General features: G+C 45.3%; 1 protein-coding gene across 5 annotated transcripts in view; it reads right to left on the bottom strand.

Moving 5' to 3' along the window:
* Positions 1 to 20267, bottom strand: part of bsna (bassoon presynaptic cytomatrix protein a) — a 134267-nt gene that overhangs the window by 12623 nt on the left and 101377 nt on the right. Inside the window, exons 5-13 of one of the 5 annotated variants that reach the window (XM_086214286.1) lie at positions 14676 to 20039; positions 14036 to 14077; positions 13331 to 13492; positions 12020 to 12276; positions 10684 to 11617; positions 5518 to 8020; positions 4139 to 4636; positions 2370 to 2701; positions 310 to 403 (exon numbers count right to left, since the gene is read on the bottom strand). In XM_086214286.1, coding sequence (XP_086070412.1) covers positions 310 to 403; positions 2370 to 2701; positions 4139 to 4636; positions 5518 to 8020; positions 10684 to 11617; positions 12020 to 12276; positions 13331 to 13492; positions 14036 to 14077; positions 14676 to 20039 — 10186 coding nt within the window. Of the gene's footprint in view, positions 1 to 309; positions 404 to 2369; positions 2702 to 4138; positions 4700 to 5517; positions 8021 to 10683; positions 11618 to 12019; positions 12277 to 13330; positions 13493 to 14035; positions 14078 to 14675; positions 20040 to 20267 lie in introns of all 5 variants that reach the window. The other 4 variants (XM_086214289.1, XM_086214290.1, XM_086214287.1 and 1 more) reach the window with 4 other exon arrangements.

Below are 20267 nucleotides of genomic sequence, written 5' to 3'. Positions count from 1 at the left end.
TCGAGAATAATATCTGCAGTCTCACTGACACGAAATTAACTGAATTCCAAAATACAACGTAACTAACCGATCAACCTACAACACAGTAACACGCTGAAGATGATCTGATATCCTGAGATGAAAAACCCCTGCTGAGTGTTTTCCACCATGGGATTGTTCACAGATTAATCTCAGATTAGATAAAACACACACTGGTTACATAATGGGAAGCAGCTGCAGCTGGCAAGACGTGGGAGCACTATGTGGGAGTAGTACGCATGTGTGTATGTGTGTGTGTGTGTGTGTGTGTGTGTGGTGACTATACTGCACCTATGCCTGTGAGTGGGGGCTGGGCTGCTTTTGTTGCCATTACAGGCGCTGCCTTTGCTCCGATAGCTGTCGCCGGTGGTGTGTCGATCTTAGCCTGCAGAGAGAGAGAGAGAGAGAGAGAGAGAGAGAGAGAAACATCTCAGTGTGAGAGTGGGGGATGCTGGCGAAAAATCACAGGTGACTAGAAGTTGCGATCTGTTGTTATTTACAGAGCGACACTCGGGAAGATATGGAGATGGAGAGGCAGGCGAGCTGAGGCAAAGAAAAGGACAAAAACAGATGGAGAAACATGACAGACAGCTGCTTGCCATTGTGTTATGACAGCGTCCTGAATGATGTGAATGATGCCTGACTGAGTTTACACAACACCAGCAGTCAGCTCTTAGTCTGAGGATTCCAGCTAGAAACAGCATCGATCTGCCTCCGCTGAAACCCCTCAAACAATCGTGGATCGCAAGTTCTCATCATGATCATATCAGTTAAATTGGAGCTCACCGTTGTATTGACAGTGTCAAAATGCCTCAGCCAGAAATTTGCTGTCATTTAGGAAAGTTTTAAAGCTGACTCATTGACATTTTATTGTTTACCCTTTACTTTTATCCACTTGTCTTCATATTGGGGATTTAAATCAGTTAACTTGTCTCATGAGAATATAGTCAAACTTTTCAGATTGAGCTGTTGTATTAACTCCACCATGACTGAGCAAACTCGATCCACTCATCCTGAGATGGGGATCAAACTGCTGGCAAAAGCGTCTGAGTTTCTTCTGATTAATGGCAAGAATGATGTATTATTTATCATGTTTTTATAAAGTACACATAGAAGCGAAGTCGGAAAGATTGTTGTCGGTTTTTTAATCAATCTGGGAGTTTGCAACCCTTTCCCCTGCATTTTAATGCATCTGTCTCAGCGTATCTCTGTATTTGTGATTTGCTTTGAAGATTTTTTTTTACATCTGCTGAGTCACTCTGAGCACTTGGATATATTAGTGTTTGGAATTACCAGCGCTGCCCTCCACATCCAACAGTGGCTGCAGTTCCGCTAACAGAAAACAGTTTTATGAAAGATGCAGACGACGTTGCTTCTGATATACTGATATTCTAATACTCTGAAATAAGTCAGTGTCAGTCTATGTTCCTCTGGGGCAGCGTTATCTTTCCTTACTGAATGTTGTCTGTTTTCTGTACAACTTTGTGTCGTACCTGTTTAGAATACCCAATAAACCAGCTGGACCGGACTACTGTATGAACTCGATCCTCCGATTCCAGTTCTGCATTATGATGCACCATGCAGCACCCAGCATTTTAATCTTTTACAGACACTTAATCAATGATTTTAATTACGCAATGGACCCAATATAACTTTGCATATTGAACAACAATCGCGTAACAAGTTTACTGTTTATGGCTTCCTGTCAGTTATGCCTCTGCAGAGCTTTCAGAATAATTTCCAAGACAAATTCCTGCGTAATTCAACATAAAAGCAGATGATTTTTCTCCCCTTTCCTCTCCAGTTGATCGTAACAGCCTTGAAAGCACATCAGGCACAAACCATAGCTATTCAAAATCAACCTGTGACAGTGGCCTTGTGAACATATATAATGACAAAGTGTATCAGGAAGAGAATCAAACCATCTAAATGTTCAAGTTAAACATCATAATCAAATCGTAAGAGTCTGAAAGCAAATAGATTGACGTGAATTCATGATTATAGCAGGGTTTCTGGAGGGAGTTTCAATATTTGATGTGTTTAGCAGAAAGCGAATTGACAGAGATATCAGTTGCTTCTGTATTAATCACAGTCTGATAAGGCCTGTCAGGAGATGCACTGCAGAATATAAATGAAGCAACTGAGATGGGAAATACAGCAGCTGCTGATTCTGGGTGCATGTTAAGGGAAACGAGTGAAGGGTGAGAGGAGTAGATTAAAAGTAGGGATTGGGGGAAGGAAAGAGGAACTGTGGGAGAGAACTAAGGGAGATTGAATATACACTAAAAGATCCACATGACAGAAGCAACAAATCTTTTTTCCAGCGTTTCATCTTTCTTTGCTGCACTCACCATGGTGGCTGGTGTGGTTCCTGTGGGACCTGTCTGCCTTGCCTGCCCCATAAGTCCACCGCCTGCTGGTCCCATTTGCCCTGGCTTGGCTTGGACCTGCCCCATGCCCATATTCTGTTGACCCTGCGCCGGGGGCTGCTGCTGAGAGCCCGTGGTTGTTGGGGCACCTGGCTGCCCAGGTCTAGCAGCAGATGTCTGGGCTTGCTGTTGGAGCTGGGTCCTCTGTCCTTGAGCTCCATCATTCTGGGAACCTGGACCACCCTGTCGCCCTGATCCAGTAGGACCACCAGTGGAGCCCTGAGCCCGTGAGGAACTGCCTGACCTAGAGGTTCCTGGATGGAGAAAATGAGGGTGGAAATATAATAAATGTGATAAATAAGATAAAATTTCAGCAGTGCTGAGGATTTTAATAGTTTCAAGTTGAAGGACTGATCCAAAGTCATCTAAAATTGATTCAAATTCTTGGACATTGAAGTAAAGTAAATGAATATCCTTAAACATGTTTAAGTTGCTACACCTGGATTCATTTTCCTCAGTGCCTTGATAGAAACACTGTGGGTGAGGTTTAACTTCCCCAATCAGCTTATTTCTGCCACCAAAGCGAGATAAAAAAAAATGTTTGCCTTTGTAAATCTGCTGATTAAGGAATTGTATTTATGAGAACAAGACGTTGTTTCTATAATTGTAATGATTTATTGTAAACAGAAGCAATTGGCAGGAGCAGCAGGAGTGAGCAGGAGTGAGAGGATTATACAACAAATGGCGTGAGCAAAAAAAAAAAAATAAAAAAAAAAAAAAATCAAACCAGAGATTTAATGAGTACATGACTAAGAACACAGCCTCAGTGCTGCCCTCGGAGAAAATATTGCCTTCGAGAAGTAACGCTTGACGTGGTTAATTAAAAGTTGTTGATCCCTGCAGGGACAATTGATTGTAAGAGAGCGTCACACAGTTTGAACAACAGGGGTTATTAAATATTTCTGGCCTAAGACCTAAATGAAAATTTGACAGTGATCTTATCAAGCATCCAACTTAATATTTCATAACGATTCTTAACATAATTCAAGAGTCTACAAAAGTTAGGGAAGGTTAAATTCGGTCTGCAGGATGAATAAAAATAAAGTGACTTCATTAATATTATTCATCTAAGGTGACTCGAAAACATGTAGATGTTTCTGCTAACTGATCAATACATGAGCGAAAAAGAAAACAAGTTCAGAATCATTAGAGCAAAGGGGAAGGGATATTTTCTTTTTTCAGACATTCCAAAATTAAATCTCACACTCTTAAAATAAACGGAAAAAAAACAAACAAACAAAAACATTTTAACATGAATTCAAAGTCACCTTATTCGAAGTACTAGACATGCAATTTTAAATATGAACATTTTAGCTCTGCTCCCTGCTCCTGTCTGCACTGGGAAGAATCTGAATTGTGTCTGATGGCTGCTCTACTCATAAAATTAAATTGGCAAATTGCTTTTAGATTATGTCTGTTTTAGCGCTTCAGGGGGTTCCAAATGACTTCAAAAAAAAAATTGAGCTATTGTTTCTTGGTACTTACAAAGACATCCAAGACAGCGAAAGACAGCATTAACCAGTTAATCAATCAGCTATTTGATTAATCAAAGAATCGCCTAAAACCAGCTTGTTTTTCTATTCCAAAAAATAGTTGTGATGAAGGTCTATGAATACTAATCATCTCTAAACTGAGGAGTCCTAACTGAAAGGTGAAATGCTGTCGAGGTGTGAGGGTGCCTGCGTGTATACCTGTAGGTTGACCCTGCATGTCCACTGGCTGCTGGGACTTGCTGCGAGATGACCGGTGGGGGTCCCCCTGCCTTGCGGTGCGTTGGCTGTGGTGGTGCCCAGAAGGATCTCGGGAGTAATCTGATGAGTGGTAACCTCCAGACCTTGACTCACCACGTCTTCCTGAAGATGAAGATCGTCCTGAAGGATCATGACGCAATGACGGGTCTTTTGGGTGCCCCTTAGAAGACCTTGAGGACCTAGGTTCGTCTGAGTGACGTGATGAGGATGAGTGTCGGCTAGAGCTGCCGTGGTGACGGTGGTCACGGGATGAGGAGTGTCGCCCTCCGTGGCCATACTCATCCTGAGCCCACAGTTCCTCCTCAGGTGGCTCATCATAATCATGGTAGGTATGTTTGACACCATGGCGACTCCTCCCGGATGAATGGCTGCCATAGTGTCGAGAACTGGAGCGGGGCTTCTCAAACCAGTCAGTCTCCTCTTGGCCCAGATGGTAGGCTTTGGAAACCGAGAGCAGATCACAGTCAATCTCCATGTCGTTTGGAGACAGCGGCATGCAGGCTGAGAGAAGGAAGGCAGGAAGAAGACCAACCACATGCAAAAGAAAAGAATAGGAAGAAGTAGAAGAAGACACAGAAAGAAAGGCAGAAAATAAAAAAAATTTACATCCATGCAGAATAGACTTCTCACATCACCTCCACACATTACAAGACAATAACTAGATAAAACTGACACTGCAAAGCTGTCCACTGCGGATGATGTTATTAGTGTAGCCTCATTTTCCAAACAGGAAGTCAGAGTCAAAGCAACAGAGAAAAATGTTTGCAATCAATATTTAAATCTGCCATCCCGATTCTGAGTATAGCAGTGAGGCAAAAATGCTGATTATTTTTTGAGTCAATTAGTAAATTATGCTGAACTGGTTGTAATAGACTGTTTTGCAGTGCAGACATAGAAATACCAATTACAAATGCATGTCAACAAAACATCAATGCCAAAGGCATTATTCAAGATAAAACCCTGTAAAGAAAAAACAATACATCTGTGACGTGCAAAGAAGACCTTCCAAGTGAATCAGAGTGTAGCGAATGAAGAAAACGACCACGCCGGAGGACCATGCGAGTATTGGACAAACAGATGACTGGACGAACAGGCGGAAGGACGGACAGGCAGGCAGACAGACAGACAGCAGTCCACTGATATGAGAGTTCCAGGTGTCTCTCAGGTAGACGAAAACATCAGCATGCAACGGCTAGCTTTGTCTCTCTTTTTCTTTCTCTTCTCTAAGCCTATCCTCTGGGTGGGTGGGGGACGTTTAGATAAACGGTGGGGCAGTAGTAGGTAGTGAGACAGTGTGGGCATTCAGCTCCCACAATTACCTTCACTGTCTGACACAGCACAATGATAATCGTCTATTAAGTATGTATCATCCGACTTGTAGACGTGAGTCCGGGGGAGGTCCCGTATGTGGTCTTGTACATCTGGCAGTGAATGGCTGGAACCATATTGGCCATAATAGTAATGAAATCTACTGCTGCGACTGTCATACGGGTCGGGACCTAAGCTTGATGATCGCCCAGAACCCATGAACCTCCCAAGTGGACTGAGAGGGCTCTCCTCTTCAGAGTACTGCCGGGTTGGGTGGCGCCCCCGGCTGTAGCCAGATCGGTAGGAACGGTCATCCCTCTCATAAGATCGGCTGCGATACCCAGAGTAGTCCCTGGCCGAGATCTTGTCCATGCCGTAGCCAGTGGAACGGGAGCGGCCAGTGGAAGTGTAGTAAATCCGATCGTCCTCGTCTCCCATTGATCCGTAGTATCGACTACCGTGGGCGGTGCCACTGCCGGCCTCGTAAGTACTCCTTTTGAAGCCATAATCCTCAATCAACTGGCGCCCTCGAATGTGGGAGGAGGGGTAAGCCCCACCCGCCGCAGAGGAATAGGAAGCCAGGTCTGCCTCTACATCCCGAGCCTCCTCAATGGGGGAGAACTTGGAGATTTTCTGCTCCATATTCCCCAGTTTCCTGTGCTTGCTGCGCTTGGAGGACATGACAGCGGGACCCAGAAGGCTTCTGGATGACGATGAATGCTTCTGTACCCCGGAGCGGATGCTGCCATGTTTGTAGTCGTAGTCATAGTAATAGGAGGATCCCCCACCCATGCTAGCGCTCACGCTGCTGCTGCTGCCCCCTAGAGGTCCATGCCTGTAGCTGCTCTTACCCCTGCCATGGTGGTCGTACAATTCTTCCTGCATCGCTGCTTCCTCCTCGGATGCCCTGCCGTACAAGGAGCTGCCAGTTCCCCCACGCGTCGTGCTGCCAATGGTGCTGCTGTGGCCGTGGATGTCGCCCGGATAACGCCCAGTACTTCCATGATGCATCATGTCCCCTGTCGTCGTGCCCAGCCCGTCTTTTGCCGTCAGCTCACTCACATCATCGATCATCATGTAGTTTCTTGGGATGTTTTGCTCTAAGCCAGGAGACCCATACATGCCATCTGCTGTGCTGTAGGTGGAGGGACTGTCTACAGGGTGGCCGTAGGCATTGGAAACGGTGGAAGTGTATTGTCCATATGAGCTGGCTGTTGTTGTTGTGTACCCATAAGTATTAGCTGTGGTTGTGGTGTACTGGCCATATGAACTAGCTGTAGTTGAAGTATACTGGCCATAAGTGCTGGGTGGCATGGTAGAGTATCCACCGTAACTACTGGATACTGGCGCTGAGCCATAGGGCCCATAGCTGGCCATGGTTGTTGTTCCACTGTACTGACAATAAGAGGGGGCTGCACTGGAATAGGTGGCGTCCTGTGCCGTGGTGGTGACCACAACTGTGGGGTTACTGATCGTCTCATAGTTGGTTGGCATCTTGTGCTCCAGATCAGCTAGGGAAGTCTGCCTGGGCCTTCCTTGGTGGACTGTCAGGATATCTGCTTGGGGTTGCCCAGGGTATGGAGTGGTCTGGTTGGGGTACGAGGACACAGCACTTGGATATGGTGAGCTGTGGGTGGGGTATGGGGGCTGGCCAGGTGGTGCCGGCCCAAAGCCTGTGTGCCCTGGCTGTGGCTGAGGCTGAGGTGCAGCTGGTAACCCCATGTCTGTCTGGGGGTAAGGGGGCTGAGTTTGGGGGTAGGTGTGGGAGGGATAGGAGGTTTGAGATTGATAGGAAGGTCCTGGAGGGTGGACATGGCTCTGGAGGGGCGTAGGCTGTGGCAGAGCCTGTGACTGAGACACAGTTGGGTAGGGAGGCTGGTTGAATGTTGAGGACTGGTATGGTAAACTCGATTGAGCCGGTGCTGCCGGTTGGCTCTGGGGGTACTGAGAAGAGAGGAAAGACGAAGTGGGTGGATACTGTGCTGCTGTGTTGAGGTCACTGCTGAACTGGCTCAGAGGGGCAGTGCTTGGCCTGGTTGTCAATAGCCCATTGGTCTCATGTGATGCAGCTGCAGCTACTAAACGTAGGTTATTTAACTCACTATCTGACATATAGTCCCGAGTGTCACCCATACACCTCAGATAAGCAATATCCCTCCTCTCCCTCTCTTTGACCAGTGTCTCTTTCCTTTGGTGAATACCCAGCTCTAGGTATCTCAGTTTAGCATCAATCTCTTTCTCCTCCTCCTCCAGTTCAGCTTGCTGCTTTCTTAGCTTGGTTGATTCTTGTTCCACGGCCTTGAGCTCATGGGTGAGGTCTTTGAGAAGGCTGGCTTTGGCAGCCAGGCCAGACCTGGAGCTGGGCTTGAGGCTGGGCACAGAGGGCAGGTAGACCTGTTGGAGGGCAGGTGTCATCAGGGGCAGGTGAACTGATGTTGTAGACTCCTCTGGAGGAGGACTTGGCAATGTTCTCTTGACCTTACGAAGTAGAGAGCTCTGCTGTAGGGCTGCCAACTGGAGAGAGAGAGAGAGAGAGAGAGAGAGAGATTGACAGACAGACGGAAAGAGAGATGGAAGAAAATATGGGAAAGCAAAGAAGCATGTAAAGGAAGGACAAGAGAGGTTTAACCAAAGAATAAGGAAGTGCAGGGTGTGATCAGTCAGATGTTAAGCATGTTATTTGGCATGGGATGGAAGTTGGGTGGAGGATATAGAGAGAACAATTGGGAGAGATAGAACAAATTTTGCAAACCAAATTTTAAGTGCATGCAAAATTATTGATGTGCCATATGAATGAGAAGACAGGATTAGTCCACAAGAGATGAGAGAAAAAGAAGGAGAAAGAGGAATCAGGAGAGAGATGAGATATAAGAAAGAAAGAATTGATGGAGCAACACACCAGGGGTGCAGAGTGTTGTTTAGAACAAATAAAAAGGAAGGGGTTGAGGAGAGAAGAAAGGTGGCAGAGGAACATGCATTGTTAATGGGAGGAGAAATTGGCAGACGGTGAGAGGACAGACATGTGCATAGCAGATGAATAAAACCGAGGCAAGGGAGGGAAACGAGGTCAAGGAACAGAAGAAACAAAGAGTGGATTGAAAACAGGGATGGTCAAACCAGACAAAGGAGACACATAAACATGGAGACAAAGACAACGAGAAACAAGAGTGAAATTTGTGTTAGAAGACATTCACAAAATGAGAAAAATGAGTGGATAGTGCAATATAATTCAAATCATTTCAAGCATTTGGAGATGTGTTGTTGTTTTTCCTAAAAGGATTCACCGGTTCAAAGAACCATAATCAGTGATAGACTTTTCTTAGTTTCTCATGCAATTCAAAAATTTTGAGATTCTGTTTTTACATGATTGTCTTTTGCTTTTACTTTTTTCTAAAAGAGAAGTAAACTGTATTAGTAGCAATTCCTTAGATCACACTGTATTACGTGTTTTTGTCATGACAATCTGTGTAGGGGCAGACCCGTTTATATATATCTTCAGGGGTTGTATGAAAATAATCCTCCAAGTATCAGGAGACTAAATATTTGTGGAACTTGAAAAAACTATATGTAGCGGCATTCCCATAAAGTTTCTTTTCGGGCAAGATTCCTTTGCTCTGCTCAGAGTGCTGTTCCTGCACAAAAAAAAAACAAAAAACAAAAACGTAGCCCAGATTTTTGAATCACTGGCTTTTTTTTGGAGCTTGCTGACAAAACCTGTGAATCAAAGGCAAACTGGAGTGTGAGCACGATTGAGATGACAGTTCAAAGATGCCGATGCAGTTATGATGTGATGGTGGAATATCGTGTATTAAAGTAGAACACCTCATTGTGGTTGAAAAACCAGTTCATTTAACATGATACAACATTAGAACTGGAGGCATAAAGTTTGGGTTAAAAGAAAGTGTTTCCAGCATCTCTTGATGTGCACCACAACGGTGTAGAAACAGTCATGATGTGAAACATTTCCATCCCTTTAGTGGGTGCCCCAGAACCCTTGAAATACCAGTCTCCTCATGGAGTAGCTTGCGTACTCAACAGTAAAGGCTTTGGAATAACTTGCTTGACTTGGTTTCACTTGAGTTGGTTTTATATAGGTTTTGAAAAGTGGTCTATAAAATTATTTATAGGTATACATCATGTACCTACTCCTCTACTGGTCTTAAGAAAGCCTTCGATTTGTGAATATTCAATCTTGGCATGTTTTCTGCAGTAAGTGCAACTGCCTCCTTCGGTGGATTCTAATTTTTATTTCATTGCCAGGGTATAAGACCTTTGTGAGAAAATCCATAATAATAGGAATTAGTACATATCCAGTACCACTCACCTAAGACATTCACAATTGTATCGTAGAAATAAATTATCGATGTATAATTTAATTAAGGAAAAGTTTCAATTAAACTTACATTGAAACTTTTCCGAAAAGATTCTGATTGTGTGAACTTGCTGGAACATTAAATCTGAGAGAGAAAAAAACCTCCTGCGCATGCACTAGCAGATATGGTTTCTTCCAAGAACCAGAAGGAAGTATCAGAGCTGAAATGTTACGACAATAAATTTAGAGCTCTGAGGGTCGAAGACTGTGTGTGATAGTTTTTTCTCTCATCTTTACTCGGCCTATTGTCCTCTTCCACACACTTGTTGATTCACAGGTATGCAAAAGTACTTTGATTCACGTTTGAATAATTTCTCCTCCTTTCCGTGGAGAAATATTGTCCAAATACTTTCAAGGATGGAGTAACAGTTCGAATACTGCCTGGATAGTTGTTTGGATCACTGCAGCAAGTGTTTGCATCAACTTTAAGGGCTTAATGTACCTAAATACACATAGAAAAGCTGAAAGTCATTAGCCTTGTTGATACTTGAATGGGGCCCTTTTGTTACTCAAATGTACTTATTTTTTCATTTTTTGTTTACATAACAATACGTCAGTTCTCTTTTTAATTCCTCGTAATAGCTGACCACATTTTTTTAGTATGTGTATTGAAAACAACAAAAAGCTATGGAATTTCTAACTGATAACACAGATCACGTTGCCTGGAAAATTTGCTTCTATTTTATTTTGAACAATCTGTATATTTACTGTTCAGCCATCTCATCTAGGCTGTCTTTAATCAATGTTCGCAAAATGTTGGGGGGGGGTTTAAACCTCACTGTAAGCATGGTTTGAATGGCTCTACCTGGCTCTGGAGAGCTTGTTGTTGATACAGAGACAGCCTGGCCTTGGTATGCTCATCTGTGGTGGGGCTGAGAGGCTTTGGGTCAGACATGGACCTTTGGGTGCTCTTGATGGGTCTTGGCACTGAAGGATGTCGTTGGGGCGACTCAGCTGTATAGGACTTCTGCTGAGGTGTGACATGGGCCTTGTTCAACCTCTCACTGGACAGAGAAGTCTCCAGCAGGCGATGAGGGGACACTGGGGAGACAGGAGAGTAGAGGACCTGTGGGGATTTAGGGGCTGTATGCTGCTGCCGAATGATGCTGGAGATGGACTCATTGTGGAGGTGGTTGTGGGGCTGGTAGTTGATGTCAAGTGGGTCAGGGCGGCGGCGCTCAAACTTGGCTGCATTTGCTGTAATGTGCTGCTGCTGACGCTGCTGGGTCAATAGGTCGGCGGAACCAGACTGTTGCGTTCCAGTACTGGTAGAAGAATATGGACTGATTGTGGTTGGCACGCTGAGTTGGGGAGCTACGACACCTTGCGACTGAGCTTCTGGGTCAGTCTGGCAGGCAAGAGACTGTCCCTTTTTGGTCCGCTCAGGTCCAGAGATGTAGTGCACAATCTCGACTTTGTTTGGGTCTGGCAAAGTCACGTGAATTGAGGGGGAGACTCTTCCTAGGTGTTCCACTTCTGTCTGGCAGGATATTTCCCTGATGGTTTGGATGGCGATACTGGAGGAAACCATCTTGGATGGGTCGCTCTTCGTGTCAGCGGTTGCTGTGGATGTAGCGGCAGTGCTGCTGCCAGTGGCGCTGGACTCAGAGTGTCGAGAAAAACGGGAACGTCTGCGGCGGACTGGCTGCTCTGTCTCAGCCTTGTCCTCGTCATCATCAGTCTGAACGGAGCAGTCGACACTGCGACCACGCCTCCTGGTGCGATGGCGCATCATGTACCTGGCGATGGGGTGGAAAAGAACAAAAAAAATAAGACAGGAAAGAATAATATTCAATATTATGCCCTAAAATTAGATTTTCATTCAAAGACATCCTTTTTTTAAATAAGTGTCATTGTTCAGGAAAAGTAGGTCATCTTTACCGATGTATGGAGTATCGATCATTGTTACCAATTGATGCTTTGAAGGCACAACAACTGAACGGCCAATTAACATCCAACCGTTCACCACGATCAGTGAAAATCAGCCAGGGAGTTTTTGCATAAATCTGCTAAAAAACAGACATTCTGACAACATAATCTGCTTGGTGGAGGGCATTGTGAGACACACACACACACACACACACACACACACACACACACACACACACACACACACACACACACACACACACAATATCCACCTCTCCTCCCCATCTTCATCATCTGTCTGCACACAGCTGTCAACAATCCTGCGCGGGGAGCCATAGAACATCACGCCGTCTCCATCCAAGCTGTCCCTGCTCAGCCTGGTCATGGAGCTGTGTTTCCTCATGTTGCTCCTGGTCTCCACATGCTCCTCCTGGCTTCTCAGACACATCTCTGATGAGGAGTTGGGGAGGGATCGGGATCCCATTTGAGAATCACTGTAAGGGTGTACAGGCTGTCCATTGATGTCCATCTGAAAAAAAGGGATAAAGGTGATATTACTGATAATTCAACCATTGTTAATTTATGTTGGGAGGGCTTTGAAACTGTTGCTCACAACACCATCAACCACACAGCTAAGGTTTATACATAAAATGCCAAGAAAAGTGCGGTTCAATAAGTAGCAATGAGAGAAAAAAGGGACAAATTTAAAAAAGACACGTAGGTAAGAAATAATTTTTTAACAAGGTTAGTAGTATTTAAATGTTGCTCACTGTAACAGGAAGTTGGCTTGTCTTTAGTTCTTGTCTATAGGCACTGCAATAAATGCAAACATAATGAGATGGAGTTTGAAAAGTCAATCATGCTAACACTGCTGACGTTAATAAACACTCTGGAATCAATTGTGCAAAGGAGAGTGTGAGCAGGCCAGATATTTCTCCACAGGTAAGTCCACCGAGTTGCATGGACGTCACAACAGGCTACAATGTGAAAACATCCATCCATCCATCCATCCATCCATCCATTGTCTTCCGCTTATTCCTGTTAAGGGTCGCGGGGGGGGCTGGAGCCTATCCCACCGGCTTTTGGGCGAGAGGCGGTGTTCACCCTGGACAGGTCACCAGTCCATCTCAGGACCAACACATATAGACAGACAACCATTCACACTCACAGTCACACCTACGGTCAATTTAGAGTATCAATCAGCCTCGTCCCCTCTTGATGTCTTTGGACTGTGGGAGGAAGCTGGAGTACCAGAGAGAACCCACACAGGAACAGGGAGAACATGGAGACTCACACAGAAAGATCCTGTGCTCCAGCCAGGTCTCGAACCGGAACCTTCTTGCTGTGAGGAGACAGTGCTGACCACTGCACCACTGTGCCGTAACAGGTGTTATGTGCTATGATATTTTATTGTTTCACTACCAAACAGGAAAGGGTGGTTAAACGTTTTGTTTGTGGATGCTGCACTTGGGGGATACCTCTAGTTGTTGGATCCCATTTCTAGTTGTACTTTTCCACCTTATGTTTTTGGTGTATGTTGCTCAAGCGCTGAAGGATATAATTTCCCTTCTGTTCCCCCTCACCTGCATTCTCTGGGCTGTTTTCTGCCTTTTCTGCTCTTCAAGCTGCTGTTGGAGTTGCTGCTGTAAAGACTGGATCTGGTCTAACTGGGACTTTTGCTGGGCCAGCTGTTCCCTCTGGACAACCAGTTGTTTCTCACGTTCTTGTTGTTGCTGCTGTAGAACCTAAAAGTGTGGTAAGAAGAGTAGAAAGAAGCACACATGTGCAAAAACAAAGAGAGGTCAAGGCAAAAAGCATGAATGTGCAGCATAAAATGGAGGCGAGGGGAGGAGAGGTGTTGAGAGCAGAAGAATGGATGACAAAAAGAGAAACAGAGAAACAGTAAAGATAAAAGCTGAACAGGCCCTCAACTATTGGCACATCTGGTTGAATAAGATGATCAGATTTTAAAATGAAAATCAAATTAGAGGACTCCTGAATCTCAGTGTGACATGGAATTATTCTTGAGCTGATGGATTAGAAAATGGTTTAAAGTTAGTTAAACTTCTATGAATTGCAAAAACCAAGAATGCAAGTGCAACTTAAATCAAGTGCAGCATGTACAGATAATTACCATTGCCAGTCAAATAATGCTTTTAAGAAAAATATTTAATGCATTATCTTTGCTGAATAAATGACAGGCTGATGCAAAAAAAGTTTGGTCTTTTGCTCTACTGCAGGTTATGGGATGGATATCAGTTCATTCTCATTAAGGAAGGCTTCCACACCTGTTTAACAGAGTTAACTTGAAAGATTTTCAACTGCTTGTTCTATCAAAGAAGAAGAAAATTGTTACGTTAGCTCTTCTGGTAACTGTTAAAACATCTCCACAATAACATTACAAACCAATATATGCATTCAGCATTTTCTGTTGATTATGAAATGTTTACAACATAATACAAACCTTTTTTTCTTTTTTTTTTTTGCAGAAAAAAATCAGGAACAAAAAGAGGAGTTCCATTTTTTTTCCTGAATATTGAATATGAATTGGATCAACATACAAATAAGAACATAAACTCACTATACAAAATAAATTTGGGCATCATCTGTTTCTACAATGAACACACAGTACAGACATATGCATGCACAGTTCATATACAGGGAATGTTAGATAATAAAACCATGCTGAACTGGTACATTGCTGGATATTTTTGGTCAGTGTGGAAATTTTATCCATAATGTAAATTCCTGGATATTAAATTCCCCATTTGCTTTTTTCTTTAGTGGTCAAAGAGAAAGGTGGTAAAAACATAAAAAAAACTCAATCAAATAACAATGGGACATTACCACAAAATAAAACAAAACTTAAAGTAATATCCAATTAGAAAGCAACAAACTCTCTATTAAGCTCTCTTTTTCTCCCTCTACCTGTTCCTTGATGTTCTGCAGCTCCTGTAATTCTCTCTGCACCAGCATCTGCTCCTTCTCTCTGTGCAGCTTCAGCTCGATCCTTTCCCGTTCCAGCTCCTCCTGGAGGCGCAGCTGCCGGAGTTTCTCTAGTTCCACACGCTCCCTCTCCATCTGCAGGAGCTGCTCCTGCTGCCGATGCAACCTCTCTGCTTCAGTTTCACCCTCCTTGTGTATGGCACCTGGAGGGGGGAAAGTAGGAAGACCCCCTGGAATGGGTAAAGCACTGGTATGAGCACCGCCTCCTGGAGGTTGAGTGTAGCCATGTGTGTGTGACGGAGCTACAGGTGGGTAGGAATGGGCAGCTGAAGGAGGCTGTTGTGACTGCTGAGCAGTTGTCACTTGTTGTTGCTGTTGCTGACTTTTCAGGTGTGCCTGGGACATGTTTATTGGTTGATGCTGTGGATCCATTGGCATGGCAACTGCTCCTTGTATTGAAGTGGCCTCTGCTGAAGAGGTCACAGTGGCACCTTTACCAAGGTACACCGGCTCATCCTGAACCGTAGAGATGGGAGCTGCCATGGAAACTGACTCTGGGGCACTTGCTGGTGCTGAAGTTGTTGCAGGAGCAGCAGTAGTGGCAGTAGTTGATGTTGTCTGGAGAAGACCTGGTGATGGGTAACGGACTGGAGCTTGCGCAGATAAAGACATTCTGGGGCCCATTGGTAGTCTGCTAAGACTAGACAGGGGAACAGGTGTCATGTTGGGAGAGGGGTATGGCCTGTAGACTCCCCTCAACAATGGACGGAGAACAGAGGCAGGCTGGGTTGTTATGGGTAGTGTAGAAGCAATGGGGGTCTGGATGGTGGAGTAGATCATCCCATCAGAGGACCTAATGGCAGCAGGATACATGGCTCTCAGACTGGCCTGTCTGGCATTGATAAGGTTGGTTAGGGCTTGATTGTGGGAGATTGGTTTCCCATCTAGTCCAAAGAGAAGATTTTGTCTCAAGCCAAGACCAGCTGCCAGTCTGGAGGCTGCAGGACTGGTTCCTCGCCCCAAACTGCCAAACTGCATCAAGTCTGGGTTGCTTCCATACCGATCCATTGAATTGAGTGCTGCACACATTCGGCTGATCTCCCTGGCAGTTGTGGCACTGTACTGAGCCAAGTTAGCTTCTTGGAAGCTAGCAATATCACGAGCAGAGTAACCATAGTCTGAACTAATGTTTGACAATGAATTATATCGCCTTATAGGCAGTGCTTGGGCTGTGATTTCTCCTCCATGCCGCAAATCTGTATAGGAACCATACTGCATCCCTATAAAGCCTCCATAGCCCTGTTTCATCGCAGTAAGGTCCATGGCAAGTTCTCCTGGGGCATGAAGGTGTGGTTCTATTTTGGAATGGTAGGAATGTAGGCCTGACTCAGCTAGGTTTGTATCAGACATTGAAGGCTGAAGCCTACCAGGGAAAGGCAATGTGTAGGCCTTACGTCCATCCATTGGATACTCGTGGTACCTACCAGTTTGTCTTTCTGGGTCCGACTCGTAGGTGAGAGGTGGGGCAGAAGGAGGCCTTATGCCTTCTTTCTCAGAAACGCCAACGCAGCTTCCGCCAAATGGAAGTCGATAAACAACATCACAGCAAGCTGGCTGGTTGTCAGACTTAATTTGGCCTCCTGTCAGATCCATAGCATCCTGTCCTTCTTCAACCTTCACTAACTGGGTCACTGCCCTGGCTTGCTCTGGCACTCCATCTATCTGCACTACCATGCTATGAGGGGATTTACCTCCTGACATCAAACCAGGAGGACTAGACTTCCCTTTCATTTCAACGGGACCAGTGCCATACATCTCAGGGTTAATGACTGGTGATACAGCACTGACCACAACAGACGCAGTGCTAGTCTGGTTGACGAGCAAGTCCTTCTTTAGTAAGGGTGAGATCTGGCCCGTAAGGTTGTACCGAGCCAAAGCAGATGCCTGTTGCTGCTGATGTTGCAACTGATGGTGTTGCTGCAACTGCTGTTCCAGGAGCTCTTGTTGCATTTGTAGCTTCTCTTGTTGTTTTTGTAGCTCTCTTTGTTGAATACTCAGATCTTCCAGTTTGGCATCAATTTTTGGTATTGATGGATCAGTTGGAGGTGATAGTGGTGGTTTGTTTTGGGAGAAACACACAGCTGCACCCATTCCTTGGCCCAGATCCACTCGATTTTGATGGGGATCACCATAGACTGTTGGTTGTTTGGGCTGGGTTATGAACATGGAAGCAGCCACAGTGACACTCACAGTGGTTGGTGTAGTGGTCTCCTGGGCATTTAGGTTCATAATCAGTGGCTGTACAACTGTTGAATGTCTACCCCCTTCTGATACACCATGGTATTTCCTGCATTCAGTAGCCAGGGAGGTGAGATCCATTCCTTGATCAGTCATGATAATGGGAGCTGGTTTGGTGGCTGTTCTGAGGTCCACAACACTTCCACCTTGGATCATATGGCCCTGCTCTACCCTAGAAGTGCCTGGTACAGTAGATATGCGACAGAGGGAGATGTTATCCATTGACATAGACCCTCTTGTATAAGTACTCACTGTACTAACCATACTTGTTCCAACATTTACCTTCTCCACTTTTTGTGTTCGGTAAAAGCTGCGTGTAGGGGACTGTTGGTAAGGTGGTGTGTCTGGAGGGCTGCCACAGGGAGAATATGTGTCAAATGTTGATTGACGGCTAAATCGGGTCGGTGAAGACAGAGGAGAAGTAGCTGTATTGACTGTCATTGGGCGAGCTGGGCTAGGAGGTGGAGAATATGGAGCCTCCTGGGAAGACTGCTGTCGATAGAGCCGTGGGGAAACTGAGCGATGTGATGTTTGGGTTCCCTGAGCCATCACTGGAGATGTAGGCCCAGAGCCAGCTGACTCCATCCGTAAAGCTGAACTGAACGTCTGAGTAGAGAACTCAGCTGTAGCCCTTCTCGAAGGAGAACGAGTGGGACTTTGCGGTGGTGGCGATGGAGAAAGAGGAGGACTGGTGCTTCTGTAATATGTTGTATACTTGGGAGAACGGGGCTCAATAGTCCTTTCAGCTGAAGATGTGGAGCTGTCTCGAACTTGGACACCCCTTGTCTCTCCTACCCTTCTGGTGATCACCTCTCGTTGACTATAGGCCTGGGTAATTTCTGCAATCTTGCTGCATACACTTGAGACTGTAGCTGAAGATGTGGCGGGACTCCCTGTGTGTCGACCATATATGCCAGACTGGCTAGATGTTATCGTGTGGCTTGAACTAGTTTGAGAAATGGTTACTGCATCTCTAGCATAAACTCCGTAAGCTGCAATAGTAGTGGCAGCCACTGCTGGAGTAATGCCGTTCTTTCCTGCTTGGCTTTTGATCCTATCTTTCTGCCCATCCTTCGCAGAGAAGTGCTGTGTTACACGGACATCAGGGATCCGTCCTCCAGTTTCAGCAAAGGACACAGGAGCTGAGATCTGTGTGGGGCTGGTCCCTGGAGTCAATAGAGCATTGCTTTGTTCAAGTAATTTAGCAAATGCTGAGCCTGTGTCTAGAAGCTGTTTTTCTGGATAGGAGCTCTCAATCTCAATCTCTACTTGCTCATCAGTAGCCTGCTGCATCTTGGTGATGTTCTGAGATGTTTGCCGGATCTCCTCATAAATATCTGTTTCTGTCTCCGCTGCCTCATTGTCATATCCTGTTTGATCTTGTTCATATTCGTACTCGTCATCATAACCTTGGCCATTAATGTCCTCGTCATAGTACTGCCCATGTCGTCCATGTTGCTGCTGTTGCTGCTGTTTTTGTAGCATCTCTGCCTTCCTCATCATTTCTTCGTACACCTCCTCTGCACTTTTCAGTGGTTTGGACGTTGAAGATGGGGCGATTGTGGTTGTTGTGGTGGATGATTTCTCTATTGGTGAATACAGAGACATAAAGGTAGGGAGGTTGTACTCACTACCTGACTTGTAAAGTTTGGACTCGTATCCTTCAGCTTCAGAGTCCAGACTCTGAGGGGAATATTCAGAGGCAGAAGAACGATGGAGCTCTTCCATTTCTGCTGCTTGTCTAAGCTCTTCTGTTGGGGAGGCATCTTCTATAGGAGAGAGATTACTAGGGGGTGTTTTGGACCTCTCTCTGCGCCTTTGAGCCCTCAGCTCCTCCTTATCCCTCTTGGTCTTACGTGCTGTGCTCCTTATTCTCTGTTGTTCCACCTCCCTCATCTTCTCTTGTTCTCTCAGGAGTTCCTCTTCCTCTCTCAGCTCATCCTCTTCAGAGGAATCCTCTATGGTGGGAAGGAGAGGACCATGGGAGCGATGGCGGGCTTTCCTCTGCTGCTTGGCTTCTTCCAGCCTTTGCCTCCGACTGGGGCTACTGTCACTGTCCTCCTCCATTGATGAAATGGATGTTGGAGACTGGCCTGAGCCATAAGAGGATGACGTCGGTGGCAGAGTGGAAGAGTAGTCCCCCCGAGAACGCTCTTCAGGAGATCCTGTTAGGCTTTCCATCTCTAGCTCTGGTTCTCGATCAAGGCTCAAGTCATTTTCATTGCTCAGCTCCATATCTCGGCTGTAGCTGTTGGTGTTATTGAGTTCGATGGTTTTGAAGCGCCTCAGGCCACCTTGTGATGCCATCAAGTCTTCCTCACCCTCCTCCACTGAGCCTTTGTAAACATCGGTAGAGCTCTTAGTTTCCTCCTCAAAACTGCTGGAGTGGTGTTGAAGGCGCCTCTTCTCCTTACCTGTGTCAGAGATGATGTGTTTATGATGGCTTTTCTTGGGTTTCTCATAACCATATCCCTCATCTTCTTCATCTTCCTCTTCCTCCATCTCTTCCTCCTCTTCCTCATTTTCTTCATCAGCACTCATCTCCATTATCTGTCTCCGCATGAACTCTTCATCGGTCATCTCTGTGGGCTCTGCCTCTTTCTCTTTCTTTTTTTTCTCCTTCTTCTCCTCCTTTCCTTCCTTTCGCTTTCCCTCCCAGTCTCCTCCATCCTCTTCCTCTTCCAGTATATCCTCTAGTTCTTCATCAGAGTCGTATGCGTCTGGTGGAATTGACAGTGAACGTGGGCGCAACTTCCCTCTCTCATCCAAGTCTCTATCTCTATGCTTCCTACCTCTTCTGTCCACCTTCTCTTCAGAGAGGCTCTTCTCCAGTAGAGGCCTCATTGAACTTTCTAGCTTTGTGATTTCTGAAGGGCTTGGTGGGGAGCCCCGTCCACTGATCCCTCTCTCACTCAGCTTCATCTCCTCTTCATGAATTAGTCCTGTTATTTCACTGTGGGAGCTGGAGATACCATCCGACGAGTACCCGGTATCACTGAGGCTCTGAGGGCTGCGTGACAAGTCATGAGTGCTGTTGTTTTTTGTATCCTATGGAGTAAAAAGTAAAAGAAATAGAAATGTATTAGAGGGGCAGTCAGGAATTTTAATTTAATTCATTCATTCCAAGCATGTTACATTTGCATATAATTCTAGCCAACTTAGGGGAAATTCTGTATTATATGTATTTGCATTATTTGAAAGGAAAGATTTAAACGCATTTCATGATGCTAGTCTACTGGAAAAAAACTAAAATATGCAGTTCATATGCCATATATA

The sequence above is a fragment of the Aulostomus chinensis genome, chromosome 9 (genome assembly GCF_037954235.1).
Source record: "Aulostomus chinensis isolate RoL2024-O1b breed Wild chromosome 9, RoL_Achi_v1.0, whole genome shotgun sequence".
Classification (NCBI taxonomy): Eukaryota; Metazoa; Chordata; class Actinopteri; order Syngnathiformes; family Aulostomidae; genus Aulostomus; species Aulostomus chinensis.
This window is presented reverse-complemented; position numbering and strand designations above follow the sequence as displayed.